Source organism: Sebastes fasciatus, chromosome 9 (genome assembly GCF_043250625.1).
Source record: "Sebastes fasciatus isolate fSebFas1 chromosome 9, fSebFas1.pri, whole genome shotgun sequence".
NCBI classification, from domain to species: Eukaryota; Metazoa; Chordata; class Actinopteri; order Perciformes; family Sebastidae; genus Sebastes; species Sebastes fasciatus.
The window spans coordinates 10,811,918-10,833,897 of NC_133803.1; the positions used below are offsets into that span (position 1 = coordinate 10,811,918).

The 21,980-nt window shown below is 39.5% G+C and overlaps 1 protein-coding gene across 14 annotated transcripts in view; it reads left to right on the forward strand.

Moving 5' to 3' along the window:
- The window catches only part of kcnma1a (potassium large conductance calcium-activated channel, subfamily M, alpha member 1a), a 182,607-nt gene that overhangs the window by 112,144 nt on the left and 48,483 nt on the right, over window positions 1–21,980 (forward strand). For 11 of the 14 annotated variants that reach the window (XM_074645990.1, XM_074645993.1, XM_074645991.1 and 8 more), the window contains exons 6-13: window positions 5,718–5,793; window positions 6,826–6,901; window positions 8,625–8,795; window positions 11,265–11,356; window positions 19,848–19,958; window positions 20,080–20,185; window positions 21,073–21,155; window positions 21,245–21,314. In XM_074645990.1, the coding sequence (XP_074502091.1) occupies window positions 5,718–5,793; window positions 6,826–6,901; window positions 8,625–8,795; window positions 11,265–11,356; window positions 19,848–19,958; window positions 20,080–20,185; window positions 21,073–21,155; window positions 21,245–21,314 (785 nt within the window). Of the gene's footprint in view, window positions 1–5,717; window positions 5,794–6,825; window positions 6,902–8,624; window positions 8,796–11,264; window positions 11,357–11,448; window positions 11,541–19,847; window positions 19,959–20,079; window positions 20,186–21,072; window positions 21,156–21,244; window positions 21,315–21,980 lie in introns of all 14 variants that reach the window. The other 3 variants (XM_074645980.1, XM_074645983.1, XM_074645987.1) reach the window with 1 other exon arrangement.

Consider the following 21,980-nt stretch of genomic DNA (forward strand, 5'->3'; position numbering starts at 1 on the left):
CTGGCCACTGAGCCCCAACTCTCACACACCCTGCTAGTTAGCTTTCCCCCTCAGTCATTAAAGGGGAACTACGCCCATTTTCAAAATTCATACATGTTATTCCGATGGTCTAAGACTTAAATATTGGCAAACATGCCAGCTGTGCCGCTTCCCTCCTTTTATCCAAGGTGCTTGGGAGGTTGCGCTCCCTTTGCGCCTGATGTTACTAAGCAACCAAAACCTGTGCACTGCGATGACGATGATGAAGTTGTGGTAATTTAACAGTATGAGCCTCACTGACTAGCCTAAACAAAGTCAAATCAAACACAAATGGATTTCCAGCACTGTAAATCCCTCACAGTAGCTTTACACTCAATTTGCCTGTGTCAATTAGGTTCACCTTTCAACCGGATTTTGTGCCGTCCTCGGACAGAAAGGCTGAAGCAGTAAAATAGTTCGTGGGACAGATCGTAAAGTTCTGGGTAGCCCTGCACTAAAATGATTAACTTCTCCTCCACATATGTAGCGTAGATTGATATTTACGGAAGAAGGAAAGATCTGCTGGCTGTGATTGGTTGTTCCTCGTCACATGACATGCGGTGTGCGCTGCAGCGTTTTAAAAGTTGAACTATTTTTATCTCGGGGCACAACTGTTGCGCACTGCAAAATAGGTGCTTGGAAACGCTTGCGCTTTGCGACAACGTTGCTCTCGCGTTTGAGCGTGCATGCCGCGCTTCTACATTGCCAACAATGGATGTAAGCGCACAAAAAACGCGCCATGTGTATGGCACCTTATTCTATTGTAGTATAGAAAATGTACCCATATACTCAGGTGGGTGCTCTCAGTGTCATCTATAACACCTCTCCCAATTCATTCAGTCTGTGGCGCAGCTCCAGACTTTATACCCTATGACATCACAAGTTTGAGTTTGAGCACTCTAGATTTGGGGTTTTGGAGAGAGTTGTTCGTGTTTACTAATAATTTTTTGGACTGTCTTAGACCAAAGGAATAACATGTATGAATTTTGAAAAATGGGTGTAGTTCCCCTTTAAAAACCACAGGGAACTGCATTGTTGGTTTGGTTTATTTTCAGAATAGAAAGATTTTTGACAATAACTGGTATCGTGAGCATATTGAAAGACAATCCAAAGTAATTTGATATGTATTGTTTTCTGATTTTATGGTAGAAACCTAAATGTTGAAGTTAAGCTGCACTGGCTTTGAGAATGTACAGTACTGTAGTGGCCCTCAGGCATGGCTTTGATTCTAACCTGCTACTGCCTCCTAGTGGTGTTTTAGTATACTGTTTGTTGTTGATCCCTTGTGTTCTCCTGCTGAAAGAGGCTTACGGTACCTGCCATGGGCACGGGTGCATCTGCCTTATATGGCCCCTCGGTTTCTGGCAGGAAGCCATCGTGTACATTCAGGGGAGGGAAACAATTTTTAGGGAAGTTTAAGCCTCTTTGCCGTAGCCAGGCTTCCTCCTCACGTGTCATCATATTGCATGTTAAATTATTGCAAAGGCAATGAGTTGAGTTATAAGCTCGCAAAAATGTGTTTAATATGCACGTGCTGTCTATTCAGCATGACAAGTGTCCAGTGAGAACCAGTGCTACACTAGCGGTGCGTGTGTTAGTGCTGCGGAGCATCGTATAATCTAATCCTGGCAGGGTCTGACTGTCAGTATTATCCCAGATGAACCATCCCAGACTGGTGATTGATAAAAGGTCCCAGTAGGCTGCTTTGCCAGAACATGTGACAGAGAGGCCGCGCTCTGGCTCGCAAAGCCTCAATGAAGTAAGAGTGGGCACAGACCAGGAAAAAAAAACCTTTTTGAATGAGCATCTGGCCAGCTGACACTTGTGTGTGCGAGAGGCTTTGGCATGTGTGGGAAAGAGATTTTCTCATGCATGAACACGTGTTCATGGGAGCAGAATTTCATTGACAGTTTTTCAACACATGCGCACATGTGTTGCTATACTTGTGAGGACGTTGCATTGGCCTTCTTTCTCTGTAGGCAAATAAGTGCTTGATGTTGTGGGACCAGATTTTTGTCCTCAGTTGGGAGGTGAGTCTGCATATGTGATGGTGTGAACAGATATTTGTCCCACAAAGTGTTGAAAACATGGCACACACAGAGATGTACAGTATGACACAAACACAGATGCTTCACACTAATTGAGAAAAAAAATGCGTCACGGCATCACCGGGCGTTTTGGTAGAATATCTAATATTTGTGCTCAGAATGCCAAATTTGCAAAGCAGTTGTTGATGTTACTTTTCAATCTAATATTTATATCCACTATTCAGTGTTTATTTGTTCACTCATCAGTGAACTCATCAGACATACACATCTGCTTCAATGTAGTACCATAATCAATTTGTTACACTCTGTTGTAGTAAGTGGTGAAAGAAGTACTTTTCTTATTTAAGTAAAAGTATCAGTATCGTAATGTAAAAATTAGGGCTGTCAATCGATTAAAATATTAATCACAAATAATTGCATGATGCGATTAATCCCATTTTTTATCTATTCAAAATGTACCTTAAAGGGAGATTTGTCAAGTATTTAATACTCTTATCAACATGGGAGTGGGCAGATAAGTTTGCTTAATGTAAATGTATGTATACTGTATATTCATTATTGGAAATCAATTAACAACACAAAACAATGACAGATATTGTCCAGAAACCCTCACAGGTACTGCATTTAGCATAAAAAATATGCTAAAATCATAACATGGCAAACTGCAGCCCAACAGGCAACAACAGCTGTCAGTTTCAGTGTGCTGACTTGACTATGACTTGCCCCAAACTGCATGTGATTATCATAAAGTGGGCATGTCTGTAAAGGGGAGACTCGTGGGTAGAACCCATTTTCATTCACATATCTTGAGGTCAGAGGTCAAGGGACCCCTTTTAAAAATGGCAATGCCAGATATTCCTTGGCAGAATTTAGCGTTTGTTTGGAGCGTTATTTAACCTCCTTCACTACTGATATATTGATACCAATATCTCCATTCTAGCTTCAAACTGAGCCAGCTACATCCTCTGAAAGATTGAATAGTGGCCGGGCCTGATGGCGGACCATCGGATTTTTAAGAGAGTATATAAATATTTGAAAGATGCGTTAATGCATTAAAGAAATTAGTGGCGTTAAAGCGAATATAAGTTAACATAACATTATTATCAAGTAAGTAAGTACCTCAAAATTTTATTTAAGTGCACTACTTGAATAAATGTATTTTGTGGCTTTTCACCATTGATTGTAACTATACAACAATAGACTTACTCTGCATGTCATAGCGGAGTCATTTTACTGACGATGTGTAGGCAAACAGGTTTTAACATAAGGACGGGGTTGCTTTAAATGAACATAAGAGCATGACGTGTCATCTAAAGACAAAAGGGTTTGAACTTGTTCCAAATGGCCACACTCGAAGACGGGGTAAAATGCCTGTAGTCATAGAGAGGAGCGAGACGCGAGAAATTGTCAGCGGAGGGGTTCAGATGCTGTTTGGTGATCTGAGAAGCACAGAATGATGCCTTTACTTTTTACACCTCTCTGCTGCTGTACTACTGTAACCAGTCTTTGTACAGTATGGGTGTAAACAAGGAACAAAAATTATAACATCATCAACGTATTGCTTCTCTAAGATATTCAGAAGTCATGTTAAAATGTTCTTTGAATTCTTAGGTTTTCATTGAAGATTGGATCCCCAATGTGACTGAAGTTTTTCTATGTCAGACAGAATCAGATTTTACTGCAGTTGAAAGGACCCCAGTCTTTGAAATGTCCAATAACTATTGACCTTTTTTCCTGTGGAAACGAGACATCCGTTTTTAAGTCAGGATTATTGTTTTTTGCTCTGGATCATTTTCATTTTATCTCCATCTCTACTAATCCCTGGCAGGGTTCAGACTTTTTTTTTTTTAGAAAATAGGTTCAACACAGCTGTGTGTGTTGTTGGAGACAAAGCTTCACAAGGGTTAATAGTAAAGCTCTAAAAAGGGCCATGAGAAAGGTAAATCTGTTTGGGTTGTGAGGATAACAAAAATGAAAAAAAGAAGGAAAAAAAACTATATTAGAGCTGACATTTTGCTCACTGAGACACAGTCCCTTTCAAAGCTGATACGACTAAACAAACAATACAATTCTGTTTTCGCCTGTCTGTCTGCAGCAGTGACCATCGATTTCACAGTATCTAAAGGTGTTTGCTTTGCAAGGAACTTTTACCGTTTGTGGTGCTGTATCGAGGAAGATTATCTTTTTATATAGAAAAGTAGAGCCGTAGGACTTATTTCTGGAGGTGCTTTTGAAATACGAGGCTCTAAATATTTTTGGATCAGCGATTTTTTAATTCCCGTCTTGGCAAGAAGAAAAAAGGAATTCCTTGGACGGGATTTAGCCTAAAACAATGATTCCTCCTAAGCTGCTCGTGTATCGGCGTACACACAGTGATGCCAATTTGGATACCCTCCAAGAGACGTGGAGGCGAAAGAAGTCCTGCGGCGATCTTTTTCAGAATGGGTACAGGGTGAGGCAGGGCCATCATGGACAGGAGGAAAAGGAAAGGCAGACAGGACTGTATCATTCAGTCTGGTCCTGTTTGCGCATCCTCTCCACCTGGGGTAAGGGCGTCAGTGTCAGTAGTGGTATAGACATGTATTATCTGGAGGGGTACACAAAATTTGTTTAGCATCAATTTGATTAAAATATTGAATCGTGATTAATCACCTATTTTTTTGATCTGTTCAAAATGTACTTTAAAGGGAGACTTGTCAAGTATTTAATACTCTTACCAACATGGGAGTGGGCAAATATGATTGCTTTATGCAAATATATGTATATATTTATTATTGGTAATCAATTAACAACACAAAACAATGGCAAATAATGTCCAGAAACCCTCACAGGTACTGCATTTAGCATAAAAAAATATGCTCAAATCATAACATGGCAAACTGCAGCCCAACAGACAACAACAGCTGTCAGTGTGCTGACTTGATATGACTTACCCAAAACTGCATGTGATTATCATAAAGTGGGCATGTCTGTAAAGGGGAGACTCGTGGGTACCCATAGAACCCATTTTCAATCAGATATCTTGAGGTCAGAGGTCAAGGGACCCCTTTGAAAATGACCATGCCAGTTTTGAAATGGTTTCTCGATTAGAGTTGGTTGATTTTTGAAAGGTGTTTAGTCTCAAGCATATGGCCACTGATTGTAGAGATTGTCTCTATAGGATTTCAGATCGCTTTTTGTCAAACATGGGCACAGACGCGAGCACACACGCATTCCATGGGATCAGTCGCGTTATGTAAAAAGACAATGAGGCAGGTGTCGCATTGTTCTATAATCCCTAAGCGAGCTACTCTTGGATGCAGACTGAGGCTCACGTAAAGTAGGCCACATGATGTTCCTCCTAATTTGTTTGAATGCATAAATAATTCCAACACATCATCTAGAATAAAGTGTCTGGCAGACTAAACTGTGCATCATGTGGTGCTGTGCTGAAGTGCTGTAGAAAAATATTCTGACTGCTCATACATGTGGTTTATATTCAGTTGTCTTTCTTCATCGCTGCCTCACTTATGGTTCTCTGGTACCACTGTAAAGATATTTTACAAAACACCCTACGAATGGATAAATGTGTGAATATCAGAACCATCAGTTGTTCTGTATGCACGTATATGCTAATCTCTGTCTTTCTGTGTCTTTCTCTTTCTCTCACAGGATTAAGATTTCTAAGAGCACTAAGATTGATACAGTTTTCGGAAATTCTACAGTTTTTGAATATCCTGAAAACAAGGTAAGAATGAAGCTTTCCGCTTTCATTCACAAGAAACCTATCCCCCTGAAATAATATCTTCACTGCTATACTACCACCAGTAGGTATGTGTAACAGTGAGGCTGGTTTGAACTCCCAGAAATGTTAAAGGGATAGTTAGGGTGTTTTTTAAGTGGGGTTGTATGAGGTACTTATCCATAGTAAGTGTATCACCTACAGTAGATGACGGTCAGCACGTCCCCAGTTTGGAGAAACAGACAGGAGTTACCGCATGGAAGCAAAACAATGTACTGCTGTGGACGAGGCCGGCAACAAAACGTATTTTAGTCACCTAAAAAAAAAGCTCACCTAAAAAAATCAATACCAGTTTAAGTGTACACTATATTTCGAATATTTTCCGACGGGCAACTGAACTGAAAGTGAAACTTATCTATATTGTTTTTGTCAACAGACTCTGCTGCTTTGAAGAGTGCATAGATAAGTTTCACTTTCATTTCAGTTCAGTTCCCCGTCGGAAAGCGGGACAAATATTATAAATACAAACCACCACCCAAACAGTTGGCTCACCTGTTGGAGCGGGCGCCCCATGTAAGGACTCAGCTCCGGGTCCTTACCGCAGTGGCCTTTGCTGCATGTCGTCCCCTCTCCCTCAGTCACTACTGTATCAAAAAAGGCAAAAAGCCCCAAAATTAATCTTTTAAAAAAACACCCAAACTATACCTTTAAGTGCTGTATATAATGTGGTGTTGTCACAATACAGTAAGTGGTAGTAATCACTTGAATCTGTATTAAAATACATGTCTCCGTTAGCATCATCCTCCTTGGAAGTCCCAGTCTGTACCTCATTGGGCTTTTATGTTCACATATCACATTTTCCCTATTTTTTGTTTATTGATATGCCTACAATCTATTAAATTCCCATCTCAACTGCCCTGGCTTTAGGTTATTGTTAGTCACGACAACTTACTGTCATTGGCTCACGAATCTCAGTTTTTCTGTCATTATGGTCTAATGTCTTTGAGAGTTTATGGTTCATCTTCTTCTGCTACCCAGTAACTCCATTAAGCTGGTGAACCTATGCTCCATCTTCATCAGCACATGGCTGACAGCGGCTGGATTCATACATTTGGTAAGTGGGCAGATGTGATGACCAGTAAAGTCTAGTGATTAAAGAGCCAGTAAGGAAGGTAACTGGATATTGTAATGACATTTTTTCACACTCAGTAGGGATGCACTGATTCCAGTAACTTAAAGATCCAGTGGCAGGATCTAACCGTGAGGTTGAGATTGCAACCAACTGAAGCCTCTCTCCTGAACTACGCTACTCTTACAACAAATGGCCCTCTCTTGAGCCATTTGTTATAAGAGTAGCGTAGGTCATTCGGAGCAGAGCCAGTGCTCAGGGTGTGTGTGTACGAGGGAAGTGAGTGGTGAAGCAAGAGAGAAAGAGATTGGCGGTGACGGGAGCGAGTGAGTAACGTTATCGACTCCGGCACAAACCGTTCTGGGCTACTGTAGAAACATTGCGGTGCTACATGGTGGACTCTGTGAAGAGGACCTGCTCCCTATGTAGATATAAACAGCTCGTTCTAAAGCAACAAAAACACAACAACTCTTATTTTCAGGTGATTATACACTACAGAAAACATAAATGTTACACATGGGTCCTTTAACTCTTGGTGTCTGCCAATACCTAGTACTGATCCGATACCAGTGCTTGCTCTGTTTTTCCCAAATTTAAAATCTGTATTCTTCACTGTGTGCAATTCATTGGAATCATCGGCTGTGTCCGAAATCACTACCTCGTTCACTCATTCTACTCCTTGTATAATAGACACTCAATAATAAGCAGTAAATTCAGATTTCGGACACTTACTAATCACAATATTCATATACTCATTTTGCATCGCTCTACAGTAATTTGCACGCCATGGACACTACTTTTATTGTTCCATTGTGGAGATTTTGAGGGTACTATATAGTAGATACATTTACACACTCAGAATTCAGACACTCACACACAGAATGGTGGACAGTAAATATAGTGCACTATATAGTAAAAAGACTGAATGACTGAATGACTCACAGTGGAGACACTGAGTTCTATAATGACATTGATGAAGGGTGTGTATTTAATGTGATCTGCTTAATAGGGTAAGTATTTGCTCTGATGCTGATTTTTGAGTCCCAAGGGTGTAATAAAAAAATGAAAGGAGGGTAAATTATGATCAACTCTCAGAAGGCAAACAGCCACTAATTCATGTGCAAATAAATCAACCGTATTTTCAAAAAGATAAATTATTTTCAATTTAAGATTTGAAAGGCCTTATATAACCTTTATAACAAAGATTTATTCTACAGGAAATAGAAAATTAGTAATATAAAAACACTGTTTGGGGTGTTGCACTCAAAGAACTGCAATTTCAAGTTCAAGTCTGACCAGAGACCTTTATTGTATGCCTCTTCGCTCCCCATGTTTCCTGTCATTATCTACTGTCAAACTGTCCAATTTAGGCAAAATGCCATAAAATAATTATTAAAAAAAAAGTATATTATTGTGTAGAGTGTCATATTTTTTTTATTTTTTTAAAAGTCCCTATAGTATACATTGAAGCTCTGCTCAACAACTCAACTGGTAAGGCACCAAACAGTTTTACCACTAGATGGTAGCCTAAGCCCAATATATAAAGAATATACTGTATGACTCAACAGAGATGAGTGCATGAGCACTTGTAGCTGGATTCAATCAACTTGATTAAATAGTTTCTCTGTGCAAAACTTTGTTTACAGATTGGTGGTGAGAGTCATGCGTAATTATCCTTCCCTCCTTCCCCCTCCAATCACCGTTTTAGGTGGAAAACTCAGGGGATCCTTGGGAAAACTTCCAGAATTCCCAGCCACTTTCCTATTGGGAATGTGTCTATTTACTGATGGTGACGATGTCTACAGTGGGCTACGGGGACGTCTATGCAAAAACCACCTTGGGTCGCCTGTTTATGGTCTTCTTCATCCTTGGTGGTTTGGTAAAATCAGGCTTTTCTTTCTCCCTCGCTCCCTTTATCCCCTCCTAAATCCTGCCTGTCCCCATCAATAGACTGTTTGAAACTGTTGAACATGATGTATTAAGGACAAATGAATTTGAATACTTCATTTATTATGTATATTTTATGATATATTTTAGCATAGTGCTGTTTTTAAAATGTTACAACTATGTTGCCTGAGCCAGTAAATGTTATTTCTTTGTCACAGTGAAGTTGTATCCCATATTTAAGCCTACTGTATCCTGTCTACTGTAGTTACAGTACTATGTGCTCCTTCGTCGTCGTCCCCCCTTACGTGTCACTCCTGTATTTGTTTGATAAGAGTGGAAGCTGTCTGATAATGTTGTTACTGTTCTCTTAAAAGCAGTCGTGGTTTCAGGACACCCCTCCTCCCGTGTCTCTTCCCACAATTCCAACAAACACAGGGGCAGGGAGATGAGGCTTAGGCCAGCCTGACTGTTACCATAGCAACAGCAGCCTCCCACTCCCTCCCGCTCACCTTCCTCTGATGTAGCGTCCTGTTGGGTTGCCACTAGTACAGTAACTTGCATGGGTGCGCACACCTGTGAGCACTCATACAGTACACACATATTGCCTTCTCCGTCTTCTCTTACAAATATACGGAGGATCTAGCCGAATCGCAGTCACAGTGTTCTGTATTTGGACAGCTATCGCTGTGCACTGATGACCTGCAGCTGTGTGGATGTGTGCTTTGTTGTGGCCATGGTGATAGGTTGTGTGTTTTTCTCAGCGCTGAGAGCTCTGGAAGTCTTTAGGCTAGTACCTCAGCCTGCTTCCTATCAGCAGCAGTGGCTAAATAATGACTTCAGCCTGGAGATATTTTAAAGCCAGGGATCATATTAAACTCACGTCGTTTCACATTATTCCTGCTGACGTGTAGATGCACTTTCCAAGCATGACTTAAGTATGTATTTACAAGGGCGAGGGGCACCTCTTTGTTTCTTATTGTAGATGTTGGCCTAGATGTGTAGCGTCAGTGATTGTTAGTTGGTAAACTTAAAGGTCCCATATGGTAAAAAGTGAGATTATCATGTTTTTTTTTTATTATAAAGCAAGTTTAAAGTGCTATAAATACTGTGAAAGTATTGAAACCCTCAATCCATAGAGAAATACACACAGCCCGTACTCAGAAACTGTGCTTTTGAAACAAGCACTCAGGATTTCTGTAACTTTGTGATGTCACAAATCTATAATATTTAGACCATTTCACAGTTTTAAACGTAAACATTCTAAATGTGTCCCAGTTTAATGGTGCCTTCAAATGGGGTCGTGTTTACCGTGTTCACGAGAAGGGTCCATATGAGTGCCCCCCCTTGTGGTATCCACAACCTTGTAAGTGGAAAGTTTCTGAAAGCTCTGAGTTCACGAGTTGTGACGGGTTTGTTGACGTTGTCAGAAAAGGCTGAGGCCATGGAAGTACATTTTTCGGTGGATAATAAGTTAATATATTGTAAATTTAGTCGTATGTTGTTTTTCGTATAGGTTAGGTTATTGGTTAATAGGTCTGAGGAAAATGTTGATGTTCCCAACGGCCACATGTTTTTCCTCTGTCATTATGCCTTTGCATTTACTGCATTATGTTACCCACTTGCTAGCTTGCTAAATTGTTAGCCTCTGCGGCTTCTAGACGCCGACAGTAACGTTAATATTGGTGTTGCTTAGCAGTGGTGTTCTTAAGACTTAACCACTTGAACGGTAAGCATATCGTGTACACGACTTCCCATGTTGAAAATACGAGCTCACGAGTTTCATTTGAAGGCACCATATTTCCTGTTGCAGCTGACAGGAAGTAAACATGGACCCAAGCTGTTGCCTGGCAACGCAATTCCATTGCAATTCCGTCTAAATTTTTTTTACATTACAGCATGTAAACGTGTTATAATAGAAACATAAATTACAAGTATGAACCTGAAAATTAGCATAATATGGGACCTTTAAACACGACCCCGTGCTAGGATAACAGGCTGTGACACTTTGCAAAATGCATCCAGCTCATTTTCCAGCCCAACGAATGAGTCTTAATGTGTTTTGCAGCTGTGGACCATCAGGTGGGCCTATTCAAATCAACCTGCCAAATCATCTGTGTTTGTTGGACAAAACATGGCACATAGGTTTTTTTTATTCTCCCTTTAAAAGTCTGCTGTCCAGAAAGGTATAGGGTGCTATCACAGACGCATCAGCTGTGACAAAATTCTTCCCCACTGACCAAACCTGTACCTAAACATTTACCTTTAAAAATTGGGGCTATTTTTTAATAGCAAAAAAAATTTTTTTGTATATGAAGATCAAGTTTAACTTGATTTCCATAGTGAAGTACTATTTCCCCCCCCCTCAGAAATCTGGATTCTTGCACCAGTTTCCCCACCACCCTGCTGCGGCGTAGAAGTCTCTCTTTTTAGCTTCTTCTTCTGTCTCCTATCTTCTCCTTAGGCCATGTTTGCCAGCTACGTCCCTGAAATCATAGAGTTAATAGGAAACCGAAAGAAATATGGTGGTTCCTATAGTGCGGTTAATGGCAGAAAGTAAGTATTCCAGATGGTTCTGCTGTTTTTCTGTGTGCGGTAGAACCCTCTCTGCATGCCTTTTGTTCTTTTTTTCTGTTCCATGCATGTAGGCCATGTTTGCTCGCTACGTGCCAGAAATTGCTGCTCTCATCCTTAATCGGAAGAAATACGGAGGGAGTTATAACTCGACACGAGGCAGAAAGTAAGTTGAAATCCAGACGAGGTGTGGTTGTGTGACTCAAGTGCGCCCCCTTGAAGTTCATAGTTACTGGGGGTTAGTTAACTTGACCTTTTTGTAGAGCAGTAAAAGTTACGTTATAACATCAAGTCACACTGCGTGACTGGAGACCTTGGCCATTAGGACACACATGTCCATGCCCCTTAACTCTCTCTTTTACTCTGTCTTCTTCGTCTTTCTCTTGTCTATACCTGCCTCTATCTGTCCTTCACTCAGAGCTTTCCTGAAGTCATTTGTGTGCTGTTCATTTTCTTTCTTTGTCCTCCTTGAAACATCCTGTGTTGCGCTTTAATTTAATTTGGAAAATAGAGCTTTCATGACTATAGACTTAACAGTATACTAACCTGTGGTGCTTCTGTGCAATGTATCCGTGCACTATGTGTTGTTCCGTTTCTTATCTGGTCCCTCATTAATACAGCCTTGCCTATAGGGATGAATCAAAATGAAAGAAAATAGTCATGAAACCCCTACTATCCGCTTCCAAAAGGATTTTTTTCCCACAAGAAAATAGAAAGATTTAAACATCTGCAAGTGCATTATTATTGGTGGTCTTTTTTAAGCATCATCAATCTCAATGACCGTTGCAGGATATGATTTCTTTTCTTGTTTCATTTTGGCTTGTTTTTGCATGTTTTTCTGGAATTACTTTTCTTTAACTGCATCATTTCCGGCATGTTCTCTGTGACCTGCAGACATGTGGCTTTTTCATTGATTGCAAACTCCATGAAAAAGCCCATCTTCTTGTCGTCTGTCACTGCTCGCCCCATCGCATCATCAATGCTTGACATGACTCTGGCCCTGATCTTCAGTCAGCTCCCACACCCTTGAATGCTGGATGCCTCGCTCCCAGTGGAGGCTCTCAATTGCTTTTGGCTTGCTTTTGCCTGCTTTGGTTCTTGGTGCCCGCCTGGTTCTCGTGTTTGTATGGTGCTGGTGGTGGTGCTGGTGGTGGTGGTGGTGGTGGTGGAGTTTGTCTCCAAACACTCTCGTTATTTATGTATATGTGTAATTGGTTCCAGGATGTGTGACACTGTGGTCATTTCACCACAGTACTCATTGTCCAGTGCTGTTCTCCTTCCCCTCGTGGCTCAAACCTTGACTAACATTCAGCACACAGACATATTTGAATCCAGATGTGGTGTTTCCAGAAAATGGAGGGTAGACTTCTTTTTCCTTCCTCTCTTTTCCTTCAACATCTACTACTATGCGGTAGGGATGCACCAATACCGGATCGGATATCGGGCCGATACCGACTTAAATAGCTGGATCAGGTATCGGTGACAATGGGGCTGATCTATTCAATTCAATTTGATGTTTATATACTATATACGTTATATACTGGAATTTTAATTCCTGTTTAGGTTTTGACCAATTTGTTGCTGCATTAAAAAGGGTTATATTGTAAATTGTAATTCCTGTTAATTTTTAAGATTTTTTACCAAGTGGCTGGTATACGATTATTATTATTATTATTATTATTATTATTATTATAGATAGATAGATAGATAGATGTACTATATTGATCCCAAATTGGGAATTTATTGTGTTACAGCAGCAGGTTATGCAGGCAATGCACAGGAACAGTTAATAAAATATACTTGTCAACACTAGAGAAATATATCCATAGAATACAAAATATAAGAATATTGGAATACACTATAAATATACCTGACCACTACAAAAATATAAATTATAAACATAGAATAACCCACTATATACAAGTTTGCAATAACATACTATATACATTTGCAAAGTGTGCAAGATACTATATACAGTACATTAAATTTAATAATAAATAATAATTCAGTGAATTTTTTATCAGTTTATTTACTTGTTACATTTTGTTTTACAAAGTTAAGAAAGCAATGTTTAAGTCAAGCCTGATGTTGCCTCACACATAAAAGAATGATCCCAGTCACTTCCACACGTTGAGGCATACAGCTTATTAATTAAACACTGGTATCGGATCAGTACTCTGTATCGGCCGGTATCGCAATCGGTATCGGGACTGAAGAAGTCAGATCGGTGCATCCCTACTAAGTTTCCTCTTTCTCACTCTGTTTCTCTTTTCCAATCTCACTCCCATCGGTTTCAGTCCCTCTGTGGATTCTAGCGAGTCAGCAGTAGAACGAGACATTGGAGAAAAAAAAGCCTTTGTTCGATAATGTTTGCCTGTCATTGAGATAAGATTGATGAAATGTTATGTTTGGCCGGCGACCTCAGCCCAGACTCGTAGATGTGTGTTGAGAGAAGCCCTTGTCAAAGCCGAGGATAGTTTCTCCCACACACTTTATTTTCTCTCTCCACACCCCACTTCCATTTCTCCCTCTGGTTAGGCATACATGTGGTAACAATCAGAAGATACCCACCAAACACACAGGCTTAGAGTGGCACCAGGCTCTTTGCATAATCATTTAAATATGTGTGTTTACATGTATAGGACCTGACACGTAGACAAAACCGCTTTGTCATGTGGGTTCAGGATCGCCATCGGGGTTCAGTTATTTAGCAGCTGTCAGCACAAAAAAAAGAAGTCTATCATGGAAATGAGATTAGGAGATTACAAGTATCCGACTGATTACAGAGCTCGCAAACAATGAGGTCATGATACATTGTGAACTATTTTAACCCTTATTTCATCTCGCCGCCTGGCCTCTGTCATTTGAAACAGGCCTTGAAGGTTATTTGGAAGTGAGACTGGACTCGCATTGGATCCATACTGAGTTTCTGTTTCATGCTAGCGTTGCTTATAGTGCTCTGTGCAGTGTAGCGTACACCCGTGAGCGCAGTGACAGCACTCAGCCTGCGTACGCTGATATAATAATGACAAGTGTTGCATTCTGTTGGCGCCCACTGCAGTCGGGGCCCTGCTGTTTCCATTATGACTCTATGGTTTCCATTAGCCCTCAACTTCAACAGAGGGGTTGGCATGGAAACTGGCTTCAACCCTAGCTGAACTCTGACATACACCTTTGAACGTCCTCTATAAGGGCTAGCAACTTGAGGCAGGCAGGCCCAAAGACTCCTACGTTATCGGGCACACGCTTACATAATGTTAAAACCTACACCTGGCAGAGTTTCCAAAGAATCTGCATAAAAGTGCATTATATAGTTATTAGGGCTGTCAAAAGATTAAAATATTTAATCGCAATTATACGCAAGCTTGTCCATAGTTAATCGCAATTAATCGCACATTTTTTATCTGTTCAAAATGTACCTTAAAGGGAAATTTTCCAAGTATTTAATACTCTTATCAACATGGGAGTGTGCAAATATGCTTGCTTTATGCAAATGTCTGAATATATGAATTATTGGAAATCAATTAACAACACAAAACAATGACAAATATTGTCCAGAAACCCTCACAGGTACTGCATTTAGCATAGAAAATATGGTCAAATCATAACATGGCAAACTCAAGCCCAACAGGCAACAACAGCTGTCAGTGTGTCAGTGTGCTGACTTGACTATGACTTGCCCCAAACTGCATGTGATTATCATAAAGTGGGCATGTCTGTAAAGGGCAGACTCGTGGGTACCCATAGAACCCATTTTCATTTCTTGAGGTCAGAGGTCAAGGGACCCCTTTGAAAATGGCCATGCCAGTTTTTTCTCACCAAAATTTAGTGTAAGTTTGGAGCATTATTAAGCCTCTTTAGCTGACAGGCTAGTATGACATGGTTGGTACCAATGGATTCCTTAGGTTTTTGTAGTTTCATATGAGGAAATATCTTCACTCTAGCTTGAAAACTGAGCCCGCTACAACCTGAAAATCGCAAGTTGGCTTAATGCGTTAAAGAAATTAGTGGCGTTAAAACAAATTTGCATTAACGCGTTAACTTTGACAGCCCTAATATATATCCCTGCACACTTCTTGACATTAATCACAGGAGATGCAATTTCAACTAAGTTGCTATGAATTGCAACATGTTGACGATGATTCTTGCAGTAGGTTTCATCACTGATCCTAAGGATTAGAGCAGTACCAAGTGAGTGACCTCTGTTGCTGATGTTTGAGCTCCCCGTGTGATCATTCTGTATTCAGTGCATCCCCAGTGACATCCTGGGATGTGCCCCAACTGCATGTTTCGTGTGTGCACGCTCTGTAATACCCCTTTGCATTTAATGTGATTGTGTGCCACACTGTTTTTTTTTAGTTTCCAGGTTGATGTGTTTGGTTTTCTTGTAAAAATCTGTGCCCCTGAGTGCTCTTTTGTTTTGTTTTTTAGTTATGTCTATAGTTTAAGCTGTACAGTACAATCAGGTTAATCAGAGGGGATGTTTTTTGGTTATGGAGCAATTATAAGTGTTTGAATTATCTAAGATATCCTATCCTATTTAACTAGCCAATGATCTCAGTGTTCAATTTGATGCAACTATTGGCTAGGGGTGGGAATCACCAGAGGCCCCACAATACGTTATTATCGTATTATATCTCAGAGTTTACATTTACATATCTGGAGGTCAGAGGTCAAGGGACCCCTTTTAAAATGGCCATGCCAGTTTAAAAAAAAAAAAAGAATAATAAATAAATGACCCAATAAATAAATAACTGTCATAAAATACTAAAAAATAAATGTAGTCATTAATAAATTGATAAAAGTGACATAAATTGATATTTCTGTTTTAATTTGCTTCTTTATTTATCTTTGTATTAATTCCTTTATTTATTTACCATTGTTTAATTTTCCCTTTTATGTATTTCTTTTTATATTTTTTTTAATTTATTATTTCTTTTTGCATTTATTTCTTTATTTCTTTTTGCATTTCTTTTTAATTTATTTTTAAATCTGTGTATTTATTTATGTATTTATGCATTTCTTTATTTGTTTATTTTTGCATTATTTTCCCTTAGCATTAATACAAAGATAAATAAATAAAACAGAAATATCAATATATGTCACATTTTATCAATTAATCAATGTCTACATTTATTTTTAATAGTATTTTTGCTACATTTAATGACATTTCTTTATTTATCGAGTCATTTATTTATTTATTCATTTATTTTTGGATTTTGGCAGGTTCCGTCCTCCATTGGATTGTTAAGAGGTTAATAGTTTTTATAATAAAACATCGATGATGTCTTGATGTCCGTGTATAAATGCAATATACCCACGCAAAATATCGCGATACTATGCTGTATCGATTTCCCCCCCCCCACCCCTATTATTGGAACACTAAAAGGAGGAAAACTTAGAAGAGACATGCCAACTTTAGTGATGTCTATCAAGTGAAGCATAATATTTCAACAATATTTCCGTCTTAAATACAGAGACTGAAACTAGTGGCATGATCAGGGGAAGAACCAAAGCTTGATACATGAGGAAGAATGTTTTGCTTTGCTGATAAATCCCTTCCCTACACCTAGTGTGTGTGTGGGTGTTTGAGATTTATAACCTAATACTGAACCCACACAAACCAAATAATACACCATACATCTGTATATTCCTTCTACCCTTGTAGAAGGGCATCTGGATACTGGAAATAGGAAAACGTGACTGATGTTTTTCATCTCTTGTTATGAGAGACATCTAGTGCCAAATACTGCCGGCTGCCCACAGACATCTCAGCTCATCAGCTTGTAAGACCACACGGCCCCTTTGGCCAACCATGCAATCACGGCTGCTCATTAGATTCTCTTAAAGGACAGAGGCGACATCTGCGAAGACCATTATGTCCTGCAACATCCACAAACTGCCATTCTCCCAATATGTCTGTCACATTACCTTGCCAAGTCCACTTCAGTTCAGCCCTACCCAGTCCATCTGGTACTGGGTAGGAGAACACTAAGCGATCTGGACTATGGTTCTTCTCATCTAACATCAATAAATATCTGTTTCCTTTAAACCTGCCAGACTGAGTCACATTTCAGTAATGTTCTATAATTTTAGACGTCAACTTTTTAAGGTCAATGTGTTAGCCAGAGCCTCTTTCTTGTGTATAACAGTATGATAATGGATTGAAGGAGACAAATCTGGTTCGATAATAAGAGATTGAGCAGTGAACAAATATGACCACAGGGGTTTTTTTTTATTTTAGGAAAGAGTAACCCAATACTTATAATTTTAAATGCAAAGCTGTCCAGTGTCCAGGCACTCAAAACTAAAGTGGTTCATTTGTCTCCTGGCACATCGTGCTAAGTAGTGGATAAGGCCATTGTCATTACACAGATTGCCTTACAGGTCTCCATAGGGTAATTAGGGTGTCTGCCGAGTGTCCACACTAATCCATGTCAGTATAAGGCCTGGATTCTACTGAGCATGTTTGGATTTCTCATTTAGGGGTTTGGCAATAAGACTTGGTGACATTTAACTTTAAATCCAGAAGGGTAGCTCAGCTTACCACAGTGCAAATGAAGCATATAAAGTGTCTTAAATCCACTAGATTAGCGTGATTACATTGCCTATTATTACCATATCATGATTGAGTTCCAAGAATTTCTTAATAACAACAACTTATAGCAGTGCTACAATAACATTAAAGGGGTAGTTTGGGTGAGGTACTTCTCCATAGTCAGTGTATTACCTACAGTAGTTGACGGTCGGCACACCCCCAGTTTGGAGAAGCGGACGGGAGTACCAGCATAGGAGCAAAGCAATGCACTGCTGTGGACGGGGGCAGCAGCAAAACATATTTTAGCCACCTAAAAAGAGATCCATATCCCTTTAAGTGTACGCAATATTTAGAATATTTTTGCCGGTTTACCTCACTGTCAGACAGCCCTTTACGACGGGAAACTAAAGCCGTTATCTATGCTCTCCACCAAAGCCACCAGACTCCATTGGAAAAAAAAAAAAAAAATTGTAATTTTACTTCACAGGAACACGGGAGATGCTGGTCTACCGCTGCCTCGACCGATAAGTTTGTTTGTGTTATTGTGTGACTTTGATTAGTTCAGTTTCACCAAAGTCCCACAATAACACAAACAAACTAACCGATTGAGGCAGCGGTAGACCAGCAATCCCCAGTGTTCTGCAAGGTAAAATTCAATGGAGTCTGGTGGCTTTGTTGAGAGCATGGATGGATACAATGGCTTCAGTTACCCCTCGGAAAGGGATGTTTGACGGCAAGGTAACGTGGTGAAAATATTCTAAATATAGTGTACATTTAAACATATTTTTTTAGGTGGGCCTTTCTTTTAGGTAGCTAAAATATGTTTTGCTGCCGGCCCCGTCCACAGCAGTACATTGCTTTACTTATGTGCGGTAACTCCTGTTTGCTTCTCCAAGCTGGGGGCGTGTCGACCTTCATCAGTAGGCAATACACTGACTATGGATGAGTACCTCAACCCCACTTCAAAACACCCAAACTATCCCTTTAAAGGAGTAAGATAACTCAAATCCTTAACATGAATTTGAAAAAAAATAAATCAAGCAAAAAGAATATTTTCATCAATGACTGATACATGATGTGGGAATTGAAATTATTTCTTTCAGTTCCGGGACACTACAATGTAACAGAAGCACCACAAGTGTCATTGTTGAGACTGTTCAGAATTTAAAGTTTAAAGTTCAGACTTGGGACAGTGACCATCCAAATCACCCAAATGACTCTCATCTCATGATATAACCATAAAGCTGACCTTTGGTCTTGATCAGTCTGGCCTACGGTGCAGTCAGAGGACAAACAGGGACACAACCTCAACTCCCAAATCGTTCCAACCTAACCATCGTACTTCCTCACTGCTGTAATCAGCCCCGTGCACAATCTGACAGATCCCTCTGCTGTAATGCGCCACATGTTTTGCCAGCGGACCCGTCAAATACTCCGAGGTCCTGTTTAGAATTTGTGTCAACCACAGGCCTCGAAATCACTTTGAAAGTTTCTAGTAATGTTCTGTATAAAAGCACAAGCATATTGATGTACATGTCTTTGTCAACATCCATTCAGCTCACAAAGGGCTGGTTTGGCCGAAGGGACAGTTTTTATATTGAGAACGGATGACAATCCAACCACTGTGGGCTGTGTGATTATATCTTAGATTTTCTAAAGTGGTTCAGAGTTGAGTGTTTGATTGCACTTGTTGTGCAGAATTTAACCACTTTCATTACATGGGGGAAAATATTCACTTTTATGGCAAAAAAATATATAATTCGGTTACTTGTTTGCTTTGAAATGACATTTCTTGACATGTATATAGTTTTTTTTCAGTCTATATTTGAGTTAGATGTTAGAGTGCTTTGGTTTGACTGATTATCTTTGGGAGACATGCCAGTGTCTGCAGTGATTTATGTCGCCCACTCAAGATGATTTCTTCCCCCCTTCCAGGCACATTGTGGTCTGTGGTCATATTACCCTCGAAAGTGTCTCCAACTTCCTCAAAGACTTCCTACACAAGGACAGGGATGATGTCAATGTTGAAATTGTTTTTCTCCATAAGTAAGTTAATTTTTGCTTCCTCACCTCGTGTAGGTTAGCAGATCACAATGTGTGAAACAATGCACAGTCAGCCTGTGTATATGGGTACGCTAACACCTCTCTTCTTTTCTCTGTGTGTTAGTATTTCCCCTAATCTTGAGCTGGAAGCCTTATTCAAACGCCATTTTACCCAAGTAGAGTTCTACCAGGGATCTGTCCTCAACCCTCACGATCTCGCCAGAGTGAAGGTACAGTTGGTGACGGGACTACCGGAGAGATGAAATCACATAAAGTTATAGACAACGGTTGTTGAATTTAAGTGTAGGGGTGTAAATCTCAAGTTTGATCACGATACGATATTATATCGATTCTTTGGACAACGATACAATATTTGCTGATGTCACAAAGACTGCCACGATACAGTTTTGATTCAATTCTATTCAGGGGCCTGAGATCGATCAGAGACAATATCATATTTCATATATATTTAACACAATCAGTTACATCTATCAACTCACAAAAAGCAGCGAAATTATGATTTGACAATTTTATTACTGCTCTCTTCCAGACATTTAAATGAAAAAAACAATATATTCTTTTTATTTTAAATAATAAATAGACTTCCTGTTGTTCGCTATAAAGTGCCACATTTCTCATGTTTAAGTGCAAATCTTTTTTATCAGTTAAGAATTTCAAAGTAAAGACGTATCTTAAAGATCTGCATCGATGATATTGGATCGTTGATCATTGAATCGATATACTGTATATTGATCCAGATCTATGTATCGTTACACCCTTATTTAAGTGTAGATTAAATTTGATGGATTAAAAGCAAAATTTCATTGAGTAAATCAGTCATTTTGAGTTTTTATTTTTTGACTTTAGTGGGTATAGAGAGCAGAGGAAAACAGTGCAGGATTTTTTTTTTATTTATTTAAAATGGTTCAACAGAAGAGAAAAGAAAAAGAAAAGAAATCGGATGCACTTTCATCAGGAGTATGACTAATTGAAACTGCCCAAAGTTAAACCCACTAATTTGTTTAATTTTCTATGAGAAAGACAGACACACTGAATGCGTGTTAATAAGTACTGACTATAATGTTAACACATCTGTTTCTTTGGTCCCTACACACAGATCGAGTCTGCAGATGCCTGTCTTATCCTAGCCAATAAATACTGTGCAGATCCTGATGCTGAAGATGCCTCCAACATCATGAGGTAATGTATCCTCTGGACTATGAAATCAGTGGAAACTAACTGACTAGATAGATAGGGTGTTACATCTGTGCCTGTTTTTCATCTTCTAGGGTTATTTCGATCAAGAACTACCATCCCAAGATCAGAATAATCACACAGATGTTGCAGTACCACAATAAGGTAAGACCTGTGATATATAAGATTGCTTCACATCATCTTGGCTGCTCTCTATTCCTCCAGAGCATTTATAACGGGTTAACCCGCAACCCTGTCTGACTAACAGCAATGTACTTTAATTCAGTAGTTGGTTTAATCATTGGGTAATTCATAGCAACATGTGCCATACGAGCGACTGCTCACTCCATTACCCACACGCTCTCTTGACTCCTGAAGAACATGTAACATGTAACATGACAATTCACTCAATTATTACACATGTTACTGTGTTGCTTTGCATTGATTTTAACTGGTATTTAAAGACTTTGTTTGTATTTCAAGCATAGTTATTTTAATCCAAACCACAGTCTTTACCTAAACCTAACCAAGGAAGTTTATTTTGAAAAGACTGTATGCATGTAACGAGCGAAAATTGACACATGTTGCTGAACATTTCGTATGAAAACACGAGAAATTAAGAATAACTTTTCGCAAGCCATCATACCAACCGTTGTATGAGGATACGTTGCATTGTTATATAATAATTTTCTGAGGAAAGAATCACGTTTTTATGGTAGCATTTGTGAAAATGACACCCCTCTAATGTAGCCTTTTTTTGCACAACCGTTATACCCATTGACGGTTGCACTGAAACACCATTTGTTTCTGTAAATAACATGTCTGAGATTT